Source organism: Equus asinus, chromosome 12 (assembly GCF_041296235.1).
Source record: "Equus asinus isolate D_3611 breed Donkey chromosome 12, EquAss-T2T_v2, whole genome shotgun sequence".
Classification (NCBI taxonomy): Eukaryota; Metazoa; Chordata; class Mammalia; order Perissodactyla; family Equidae; genus Equus; species Equus asinus.
In genome coordinates this window covers 43,589,264-43,601,137 of record NC_091801.1, presented here as the reverse complement: position 1 = coordinate 43,601,137, position 11,874 = coordinate 43,589,264, and the positions used below count along the sequence as shown (strand labels likewise).

Here is an 11,874-nt window from a genome sequence, read left to right as displayed (position 1 = left end):
GGAGTGCTGACAATTGAATTTCTAACCAATCAATGAAGTACAAGTCTAACCTTTTGCCTGATGACCAAATCTCAAGCCAATCTATGAAGTAGAAACCTAGCCTTACCTCATCCAGCACCAATGAAATTTCCCTTAATAAAATTTACCTCATCTTCCTCCCTTTTTTCATAAAAACTCTGAGTCCCTCTCCTTTAATCAGAGCACATTTGAGTTTCTACTCAAATCTGTATCTCCCAAATTGCCGTTCTTGAGACCTCAAACTTTTTGCTTCTCTTGCAGTTTATGCCTCTTATTTGTTGACAGTAATAAAATCTTGACTATCCATTGGTTGACATCTTTATATTATTTTCAAATCTCCTTTGTGAAGTCTGAACCAAATGTGATCAGTTCATCTTCAAAAACACCAAACACCCATACCACCGTTATATCCTGGCTTGTATTTTGGTCTTGTTTTAACTCCATGCTTTCTTCTCTTTGAAAATACATTGTAGGGGCTGGCCCCATGGCCTAGTGGTTAAGTTTGGCGTGCTCCACTTTGGCGGCCCAGGTTCATGGGTTTGGATCCTGGGCACAGACCTACACCACTTGTCAGTGGCTGTGCTGTGGCAGTGACCCACATACAAAATAGAGGAAGATTGGCATAGATGTTAGCTCAGGGAAATTTTCCTCAGGAAACAAAGAAATACATTATAGACAGTTATTTTGGGAATTAGAAATTGTTGATAATAGTATTAGCTGTAGGTGTGGCTTAGAAGACCAACGTAAGTTGTATATTTTGCACTATCCATGAGAACTGTCCTTTGAGTTGAAGCTGTTTTGTCTCAGTTTGTCACTAGTTCTCTTGTGACCATGGATCAATGTTTGGTTTTTTTCCCTATGCCTTTTATGTAACAAGAGGAGATAATGGGGTATATTGTCAGTTCCTCCTGCAGCTGTTTCTCAAGCAGGCCACACTTGTTCCTCATTGTTTGATGCTGTACTTTGGTGCCTCGTGAATACATTTGCCCGTTATCACTCATCATAAGGGTCTGCTGTCTTTCTTTTCCACTGACTGGGAGAGCTACAATCTTACAAACCAGCAGAGTCAAACTGGGACTATATAATTCTCCCAAGTGGGATATATTAAACAATGTGTATTCTATTTAAACATTTTTAAATTGAACATATTAAACATCTTAGGATATTTTCTAAAGTACAGTTTTTTTCTAGAGTTAAAACTCCTCCAGGAAGAGATTTCTGACCAAATGGCATATGAAATAATACTCATCAATTAAGCAAAGAATTATTGTTACCAGGTGGCCTATTGTTGAGATTTTCCCAGGCAAAGCTTCTATTATATTTTATTTATTAATCTTTTTGTTGAGGAAGAGTAGCCCTGTGCTAACATCTGTTGCTAATCTTCCTCTTTTTCTTTTTTTTCCTTGAGAAAGATCAGCCCAGAGCCAACAGCTGTGCCAATCTTCCTCCACTTTATATTTGGGTTGCTGCCACAGCATGGCTAACAAGTGGTGTAGGTCTGCACCAAAGATCCGAACCAGTGAACCTAAGCTGCCAAAGTGGAGCATGCCAAACTTAACCACTATGCCATGGGACTGGCCCCAAAGCTTCTATTTTAGTAGGCAAAGTTTGCCAACTTTGTACCAAGATTTCTTTCTCTCTTCTTCCAGATAGTAAGCCCTCTAAATATTTGTGAAATTGAGTTGAATTGAATTATATTAGAGTTGCCAGATAAAATACAGGACATTTAGCATATGTCCCATTCAATATTTGAGCCATACTTAAACCAAAATTATTTGTAGGGGCTGGCCCCGTGGCTGAGTGGTTAAGTTTGCGTGCTCCACTGCAGGCGGCCCAGTGTTTCGTTGGTTCGAATCCTGGGCGAGGACATGGCACTGCTCATCAAACCACGCTGAGGTGGCGTCCTACATGCCACAACTAGAAGGACCCACAACGAAGAATATACAACTATGTACCTGGGGGCTTTGGGGAGAAAAAGGAAAAAAATAAAATCTTTAAAACAAAAATTATTTGTTGTTTATCTGAAATTCCCATTTGATTGAGTATGCTGTTTTTGGTTTGGTTTGGTTTTTTATTTGTTTTTACTAACTCTGTCAATCCTATTTATGACTTGAGACTGCCCTATTAGAAGCCATCTATCATCGATTACTCTCAAGCTTTCTGGGCACATGTAAATAACAAATTGAATTCTTTCTTATAATAGAGTGAAGGCAGTTAGATAGCACACGGCCTCTGAGTACCTCAGTTGCATTAATTCAGAAAAGCAGCTGCCATTCCTAAAGTCCTGATGCATGAACTTGCTTCTGCTATTTTCCCACCCTGCAAAAGGCTCGGTCAAGACCTTGGCAGGTCTAGTGCAGTCTGGAGCTGCTTCTGAACAGTTTCTCAGTCGACCAGCCAGTGAAGATGACTTACCAGGCATATTTAGACCTGCCATGTTGAGGACTAACCCCACTTCCAAATTCTAGGTATCTTAAAACCAAAAGAGCACAATGATTTTTTGGGAAAAAAATGTTTCCCACCAAAAGTATGACTTACCACTGTAATAATTTAGGTCTAACAGGGAAATTGCCACGACACTTTTTATCTTTTTATACAGTAAAAAAAAAAAATTCACCAATTATGACGTAATTTTAAAATCGTTTTGGAATCCTGGATAACCACTCTGGCTGAGAATAGGACCCTGAATAGCCAGTACTAGTACGTGTCCAGTAGATGGCAGAAGCAGCCGAAATCATCCTATTTAGGTAAATTTCATACCAAACTCTCTTTGGATGAATTGAATTTTTACTTCAATGTAAAAAGCATACCATTAATAACTGGATTAATACTAACATTTTAAACTTTTTTTTTTAAATGGTGCTAAAGAAAAACAGTTTTTGCTGTTTAGCAACATTTGAATTCATAAAAATTCTTAAAAGAAAACTATACAGGGGCTGGCCCCGTGGCCGAGTGGTTAAGTTCTCGCACTCTGCTGCAGGCGGCCCAGTGTTTCATTGGTTCGAATCCTGGGCACGGACTTGGCACCGCTCATCACTCATCAAACCACGCTGAGGCGGTGTCCCACATGCCACAACTAGAAGGACCCACAACGAAGAATATACAAGTATGTACCAGGGGGCTTTGGGGATAAAAAGGAAAAAAGAAAAAGAAAACTATATAGAATCACATTAGTTTTCCCTGCAGGAATGACCATAAATTTATTTGTTCAACAAATATTTATTGTGTATATCCCAAGCACTGGCTAGCTTCTAAGGATCCAGTGGGAAAGAAGACATACACTGCTGTGATGGAAGTTATAGCCAATTACAGGGAGATCTCACTGAGTCTAGTGAGTCAGAAAAGCTCTTCCACAGAAAATAAGATTTCTGAGTAGCAGTTAAGCAGTGAAGAGAGGAATAACAGAAAAAAAGTTATTTCAGGCAGAAGAAACAAAGACTAAAGCCCATCACTCCTGCAAAAAACTAGAAAATGTACAATAAAGAGTAGAACATGAGAGGGAGAGTGCCTTGAAAGAAGCTCAAGAGGTAGGCAGGAGTCAGCTCATGCAATATCATGCAGTCATACAGGTGTTTCCTGTAGCAAATGGGAACCTTTAAGAACCCATAATCACATTGTGTTCTTATCACACATACACAAAGAAGCAAAGAGGGCAGGAGGAAATTTGGGGAGGTGATGGATGTTTGTGGCATTGATGGTGGTGATGGTTTCACTGGTGTAGACTTACCTCCAAACTCATCAAGCTGTGCACATTAAATATGTACACCTTTTTGTATTTCACGCATACCTCAAAAGAGGTTTTAAAAAAAAAACACGTAATCAGATGTGGTTTTTTTTTAAAAGATTTTATTTTTTCCTTTTTCTCCCCAAAGCTCCCCGGTACATAGTTGTATATTCTTCGTTGTGGGTCCTTCTAGTTGTGGCATGCGGGACACTGCCTCAGCATGGCTTGATGAGCAGTGCCATGTCCTCGCCCAGGATTCGAACCAACGAAGCACTGGGCCGCCTGCAGCGAAGCGCGCTAACTTAACCACTCGGCCACGGGGCCAGCCCCATCAGATGTGTTTTTAAAAGGTTTTTTTTTTTTTTAAAAAAAAAGCATTCTGTGCAAATCAAAACTACATTGAGATATTACCTTACACCTGTTAGAATGGCTATAATCGCCAAGACAAAAAATAACAAACATTGGAGAGGATGTGAAGGAAAGGGAACCCTCATACACTGCTGGTGGGAATGCAAACTGGTGCAGCCTCTATGGAAAACAGTATGGAGATTTTTCAAAAATTTAAAAGTAGAAATACCTTATGACCCAGCTATCCCACTACTGGGTATTTATCCAAACAACTAGAAATCAACAATTCAGAGACACATGCACCCCTATGTTCATTGCAGCACTATTCACAACAGCCAAGACATGGAAGCAACCCAGGTGCCCATGGACTGATGAGTGGATAAAGAAGATGTGGTATACAAATACAATGGAATACTACTCAGCCATAAAAAAGACAAAATTGTCCCATTTGCAACAACATGGATGGACCTTAAGGGTATTATATTAAGTGAAATAAGCCAGACAGAGAAAGACAAACACCGTATGATTTCACTCATATGTGGAAGATAAACAAACACATGGACAAAGAGAACAGATTACTGGTTACCAGAGAGGAAAGGGGTTGGGGGGTGGGCATAACAGGTAAAGGGGCACAGATTTGGTGACAAATAATAATGTACAACTGAAATTTCACAATCTTACAAACTATTATGATCTCAATTTAAAAAAACTTTTAAAGACTTTCTTTTAAAGATTTTTCTTTTTCCTTTTTCTCACCAAAGCGCCCTGGCACATAGTTGTGTATTTTTACTTGTGAGTCCTTCTAGCTGTGGCATGTGGGAAGCCACCTCAGCATGGCTTGATGAGCAGTGCCATGTCCGCGCCCAGGATCAGAACCAGCAAAACCCTGGGCCGCCGGAGCGAAGCATGCAGACTTAACCACCCGGCCACAAGCTGGCCCCAAAAAAGGCTTTCTTAACCTTAACACCCAGCAGTATATGCTGCTGCTTCCTGAAGTAAAAAGAACGCAAGGAGCAGCAGGTTTTTGGACACAGAAAGCTAAGTTCTATTTTAAGCGTGCTGAATCTGAAATGTCTAGAGAGAAGTCCTAATGGAAATGTCTGTTATATTGTTGGGTAGAGATGTCTGTAGCTCCACAGAGGGGTGTGGGAGTAAATGACTGAGTTTGCCCGGAGAACGAATAGATGGAGAAGGCACCTGAAGAAGTAACCGTGAGAAACACCATCAGGTAGGTAGGGGAAGATGAATCACAAAGGAGGCTGGGAACCAGGACAAGCTGAGAATTCCACGTTGATTTTTTAAATGTGTTTCTAGTGTTTAACTCTACTATCACACGGGTTTCAGTTATAAAACACAAATTTGAGTCTGTAACCAGCAACTTTGCTACCCATTTATCAACATTCACTTTTATATTTACATTTTTTTTTATTTTTGAGGAAGATTAGCCCTGAGCTAACTACTGCCAGTCTTCCTCTTTTTGCTGAGGAAGCCTGGCCCTGAGCTAGCATCCCTGCCCATCTTCCTCTACTTTATATGTGGGACACCTGCACAGCATGGCATGCCAAGCGATGCCATGTCCGCACCCAGGATCTGAACGGGCAAACCCTGGGCCGCCAAGAAGTGGAATATGGGAACTTAATTGCTGCGCCACTGGGCCAGCCCCTCAACATTCACTTTTAGAACAGCAATAATATGCAGCTGCTGAATAATTCAGCTGCTGAATTAATGGCACGCTGACAATCGGGTAAAAAGGCAGGAACACTATGAAGTCCCACTCTGTGACAATGTAAACAATGAACTACATTTGAGCAATGCAAAGAAAAGAACCAGAGCAGATAAAGCAACTATGAGAACACTAATCACATCAACTGGTCTCTTATTTTATCTTCCAGATCCCTTCCTTTACTTTGTGCAACCATGAGCAGCTTTTACTTAACCTATGTTTCAGTTTCCTACTCTATAGAATAATAGTAGTACCTGCTGTAATAGGTTGTTGTGAAGATTCATTTAACCAATACAATGCTTATTATTGTTGGGCATACATGATCTCAGCGGTTGTTTTGTTGTAGCTAGAGCTCCATTTTTAACTTGACCCAAAGAATTTGATTCAAAATAATTCAACAGGGGGGAAAGTGGGAAGAAACATAAAGCAAAATTGGCCTGGAGTTTATAATTGTTGAAACTGGGTTCATTACTATCTACTTTTTATAAATTCTCCCCAAAGCCCCCCAGTACATAGTTGTTTAGTCTAATTTTAAATGCCCCTCGTTGTCCCATGTGGGATGCCACCCCAGCGTGGCCTGATGAGCGGTGCCATGTCGGCACCTGGGATCTGAACCCACGAAACCCCAGGCCACTGAAGAGGAGTGCACAGGGCCAGCCCCCTCTATAAGTTTTTAAAAGACTTTTTTTCCCCCCAAAGAGCTGGAGAAAGCAGGGAGAACAGAAATTATGTTATTAACTATAAACCTAAGAGATGGGCTTTTTAAGATCTTTTGTGTATTCTGGTCCTCTTTACTCTTTCTCCCTTTTTACCCCCCTCAGCCTTACTCAATTCCACATCCTCCTAACTACCCATTTTCTTTTCTGCCAGGAGGAGAGCAGCTACACGGGATACTATTTCAGGGAGGTAAATAGGGAAACCAGTTCAGCCCAGGCAACTCTGTTTTTGCTGAAGGCAGGGATGAGCCTGGGCAACATCAAATGCCTGCCAGAGACATCAAAGCAAAGAGGACCATGGTCAGAATCTCTGCTTGCTTAGAGAACTCTGCTGCCTCCTTGCAGATAATGGCCAGAGAAACCCAAAGCTGAAGTACAAACCTGAAAGCAGTTGCTCCATTTTTGTAAATGATATTGGTAAGGACTAGGACTGAAAAACCTCCCCAGGTGAACTAAACTTCAATGAATGCTTAACAAGGGCATATTCAGTCGACAGAATTTGCTAGAAATGAGGGAAATAGAGATATACTTCCTGCCCTTGAGGTTATATTCTAAATTTGGAATTGATACACTTGAGCTCTATAACAAGAGTATATAGGTCAAGTGATACTGACAATAAATATAGCTCTGAAATGGTAGAAGTTAAGCAAGACTTAACGATGGCCCTAAGGAATGGATAGAATTTTGATTAGAGAATATTGGAAAACTTGGTATCAGCAAAGACAGAGTAATCAGAATAGAGGAGGAGCGTATGGGATACAGAAACACGCAAGTTGTAGATCTTATTAGATTTACGTGGCTTAAATTTTCCAAACTGTCAAGCAAATAGAACTCCAGTAATAAGATGCAAGGACAAATATTAATATCTATGACTACCATAATTGTTAAGAGTTTCAAAATCAAAGTCAATGATTTATGCTCTAAGGATAGTTGTGTGAACTGGTCTCTGGAGCACGTTTATCATTGATAGCTTTTACAAATACCTATGGAAAGCTTAGGAAAAACCTTACCACCTACGGAAAAGATGGCTTACCACACCCTTCCACCATTACCACAACTTCTCCTACTAACAAAAAAGAACGCAAACATTGAGGTTAAACAGGTGAGTTTTATTATCAAATGTAACAATTCTACAAAAACTCAGTAGTACTGCAGCAAGTCTTACTGCCTATCGTAAAGTCTTTCAGAGCTTTGGGCAGACAGCATTTTAAGGCATCAAGTATAAAGAACTTTTTTCTGATCTTAAGTGCCAGTTATAACCAATTTCCACAAACAATAGTTTTTGTTTTATTTTTATTTTTCCTACTGTAGTTAAAGGGCCATTGCTGGTCAGCTGAAGAGGGAATGTTTGGGTCTCCATTCAAGGTGTTAATGAAAGTAATGTAAAGTAAATAAAAATAGCAGCCACATAAATCTGCATGGCATTGCATCCAAGCAAAGGACAATGAGTAACTTAAAGAAACATGTGCACTTAGTTGATCAAATCCTGTTTTCCTCTTTGGAGTTACATGAGGCAGCAGTACTAGCTAGCTAGTGTCTAATATTGCACTTTCATAGCATAAACACAGCTAAACACATAGTGCTAAACACTGACAGCAACAGTACCTGCTCTAATCACATCAGTGTTTACTTCTCAGTCTAGCATGCTCAGTATAATCCTATGCTTTTAAAAGTTTTAATTATTTGACAGTTAAGGCATTAGAGAAAAAGGTTTAAGGTTATCTTAATATATACAAGCATTTACTTCAGTTCAGTTAGTATATTGCTTTCTAGAGTACACTGTTCAAATAGTCTCATTTTTGTGATATTAAAAACTATGGAATTTCTCTTATTAAAGTCCAAACCATCGATAACAGGAAAAGTACAATATAAAATAATACACATGAAGCCACAATATTCACTTATGTTCAAACTAGAAATTACTAACTACATGTAGCTGCTTCATTTTTGGTTTTGCATTTTGGCCCCTAATTCATTCTTATTTACAAGTGGTACCTGCTGAGAAGAAAGATCCAATTTCTTAACTATGTATGTTTTGTAATGGGTGTGCTATTTCTTCTACTTAATCCCAAGGTGTTTTAAGAAACATTTCTTGATTTTTAACTATAAGACATCATGATGGCCAAGAGACTGGGAAAATATTAGTTTTATTTCTTAAGTTTGTGATTTAAGTTTTCCAAGACCCTATTCTTGAATTATTTAGTAAGAGGGCATGACTGTGCAGAAGATAGGGAGATGGAGAGAGAAGAGTGGGAACACACAAAAGTGAAGTTTCCATTACAGAGTTCCTCGTGGAGACGGCGGACATTGGTGGAGTATTCTTTTTTTTCCAAGACTTAAAACTTAGGAAACACCTATGATGCCATGTTAGCTGGAAGTAATGGAGATATCCGATTTCAAATTCACATTTTAAATGCCTATTTGCAATCAGCAAGGAGCCAGTCATACTGCTTGCTATAAGGATTTGGCTTCACTGGCTCAAATTTTTCACTCCACCAAAAGATAGAGCATAGGCCCACTGTCCAATCATGTTTGCTAAAAATACTGCAGCCTGAGTGTAGACAAACTTCCTCTGAAGTTGCCAGAAGCTGTCTTACATCTGATGGTTTCAGGATCACCACGCATCTTTCAAACACTGAAAAAAATGAATAAAAGGAAATATTATAGTCTCTAAATTTTTCAATTCTTAGCAACCATTAAAAAAATTATTTTGAATTCCGAAAGGTCTAAAAAAGCCTTAAAGTAATCCAAATCTTTATTTTACAGAGATATAGTTTGCATTTACATGCCAAATACTCAGGGAGTACAGTGCTGCTGAGTGAAGTTTATGTGATAATTGGCATTTCCATAACTCCCTACCCTTTGCATTATCATGTGTGGAATAATGTGTATGTTTTCACCTCCCCACTTGACTCCTTTGTGGAGACTATTTTATTCATTCCTTAGTCTGGGCCCCCAACTTATCACAGCATTCTTCTGATATCAGAGGCTCAATATCATTTTAAAAATAAAACCATTAAGACAAACTTTAAAAATTAAATTCTAATACATGAAATTTCAAACAAAAATATTTGAATCAATAAGCAGCACTGGGGAATGACATGACAGCAAACATGACAGTGACTAGTTGATAAGCAACCTTTATGTGGATTATTTCATCCTCCTGACCACCCCATTACTATGTTATCCCCATTTTACAGATGTGGGAACTGAGGCACAGAGCAATTAAGCCAATAATTGGCAGATCCAGAATTTGAATGCAGATTGATTCCACTGTGCTATTTCACTTATATACCAAAATCTTTAAAATGAAAACTTTAACTAGACATTGTGCATACTTTCACATGTAAATGAAAAACAGAAATAAAGATAGAAATGAAAACAGCTTTTGAGATTCAGTCTTGTTCATATGACCAGTTTGAAATTGTGGTAAAGATTAGATTTGCTTTAATGACAGATTCTAAAATTGGTACAAATTTAGAATCAGGTATTTAAAAAAGAGAAATATTTGTTAGAATTCATTTTTGAAATGCAGTTTACAAAGTGACCATAATTTAACACTTAACTTAAAATACTGTGTGCTGAAAGCTTCTCCTTGGATACTAAATACAGATAAGAAAATCTCTATCAATGACCCAACAACACCATTGCCCCAAATGAATTACTGTTATTTTGGCAATAGCACCTGAATTTTCCTTAAATAACTGCCCCCTCACCCAGTCTCAAGGCCATAAAGAGGTAACTTTATCACTGAACCCAATAAGTGACCTAGACATTGCTAATTAGAGCTCTGTATGTCCCTGGCCATAGTGGTTTCAGAGATAGACTTAAGCCAGGCCAGTGAAACTCAATTCCTGCCTTGCTTGTGGACTTAAAATGGAAGGGTATAAGCCAAGAGTTGCTGGGGGCATGTCATGGAGAGAGTCCGGCTGAGAGTGAGCCCTTGGATCCAGCCAAATCAGTCAACCCTGGTCCTGTCTGTTATCAGAGTCAATGAAATGCCACCTTCCCCATTCCCAGCCCATATTATTATTTATTATTCCAGTAGGCAACCACTGTAGATGCTGAAAATTATACCTTCATATTCTGTAAAAATGTGGGAAAGGATGGAAGAAATTAAAAGTTTAACCTGCTTTTCAATTTGAGTGTATCCAACGGAGTCTTAGTGTTTAGCAGTTAAAACTGCAGACTCCTAGCTGCTAGCTAAAAAAACCCAAACAAACCTAGGATAAGGAGAAAATGTTTCCTATTCTTTACCTGCAGAAAAGTAAACACTATTATGCAAAGACAATTTTGAAGTTACGACTGCAATCGTTCATGACTCTTTCCTTTCTAGTAAGATCTGCGTTAAAATATAGTTTTATTTTGCACTAAACTGTCATGAAAAGTAGTACATACACAAAAGTCTTATAAGATGTCTAGATTTCACCAACTGGTGTTATGGCCTATGTGATGAATCTAAACCCTTAAAAAGGCTGCAACTCTGAATGGTTGTAATATTTTATTTCCTTATAGTAATTTTGACATCTCTTTTCTGAAAAGTATAATCATTTGTGAGATTTCTTAAGAAGAGGAACAGTTTCTTCTTCCTTATATAAAAGATAAAATAAAACCCGTAACTCAGATTCTTTAATCAAAGAAAGTTTGACGGCCTTTTGGTTATTTAAATCAATACCATCAGCATTCATTTAGCTGTTCTTGCCCACTATTATAAATATTAGCTGGAAGAGGAAGAGAGAGAAATTTTGTCTAATTTTGAAAGCTGTTTATTCTCCAAAAGATACCTTGAATTACAGGGGCAGTGGTTTTGTAATGATTATTGCAATCACCACAACAAAATAGTTATTTGTGTGTGTGCGTGTGTATATATATCTTTATAGCTCATAAAACTGCTTTATACTCACTAATCCACCTGAATCTCACCCCCTAAAAATGTTAAGTCACATATGTAGAAGTGATTTTATGGCCATTTTATAGAGCAGGAAAATGTCATCTTAAAGACATGCCTTCTCTATACGTCTGAAAATAGTCATATCCAAGCACTTGTGGACAGATTTAAATTTATGAGCTGACCCTGCCCATTTAAGACCCTAGGAGTACAAGACTTTGAGCTTTAAAAAACAGTAACGGCAAATAGCAACAAAAGCTGGGGAAAAACAAACAAACTCTCGCCATCTGAGGAGGCATTTTTTCCAGTCAGCCATCAAACCTCCTTCCCTGGAGGGCCCCTTGGGCACCTTCAATGGCTTGTGAGCTCTCTGTCAGGGGTCTTATATGACAAAAAAGAGGCATGTCTACAGTAGTTCCTGCGGGCAGTCAACAAATGTCAGTGAGGTTGAGAGGAC

The 11,874-nt window shown here is 38.7% G+C and overlaps 1 protein-coding gene across 13 annotated transcripts in view; it reads right to left on the bottom strand.

The window, feature by feature from the left end:
- Window positions 1-7,617: 7,617 nt before the first annotated feature.
- Window positions 7,618-11,874, bottom strand: part of ESRP1 (epithelial splicing regulatory protein 1) — a 55,181-nt gene continuing 50,924 nt past the window's right edge. For all 13 annotated transcript variants that reach the window (XM_014841665.3, XM_014841671.3, XM_014841664.3 and 10 more), the window contains one exon: window positions 7,618-9,164. Coding sequence is in view for 6 of the 13 variants with exons in the window: in XM_014841669.3 (XP_014697155.1) it covers window positions 9,144-9,164 (21 nt within the window). In the remaining 7 variants the exon portion in view is untranslated. The remainder of the gene's footprint in view (window positions 9,165-11,874) is intronic.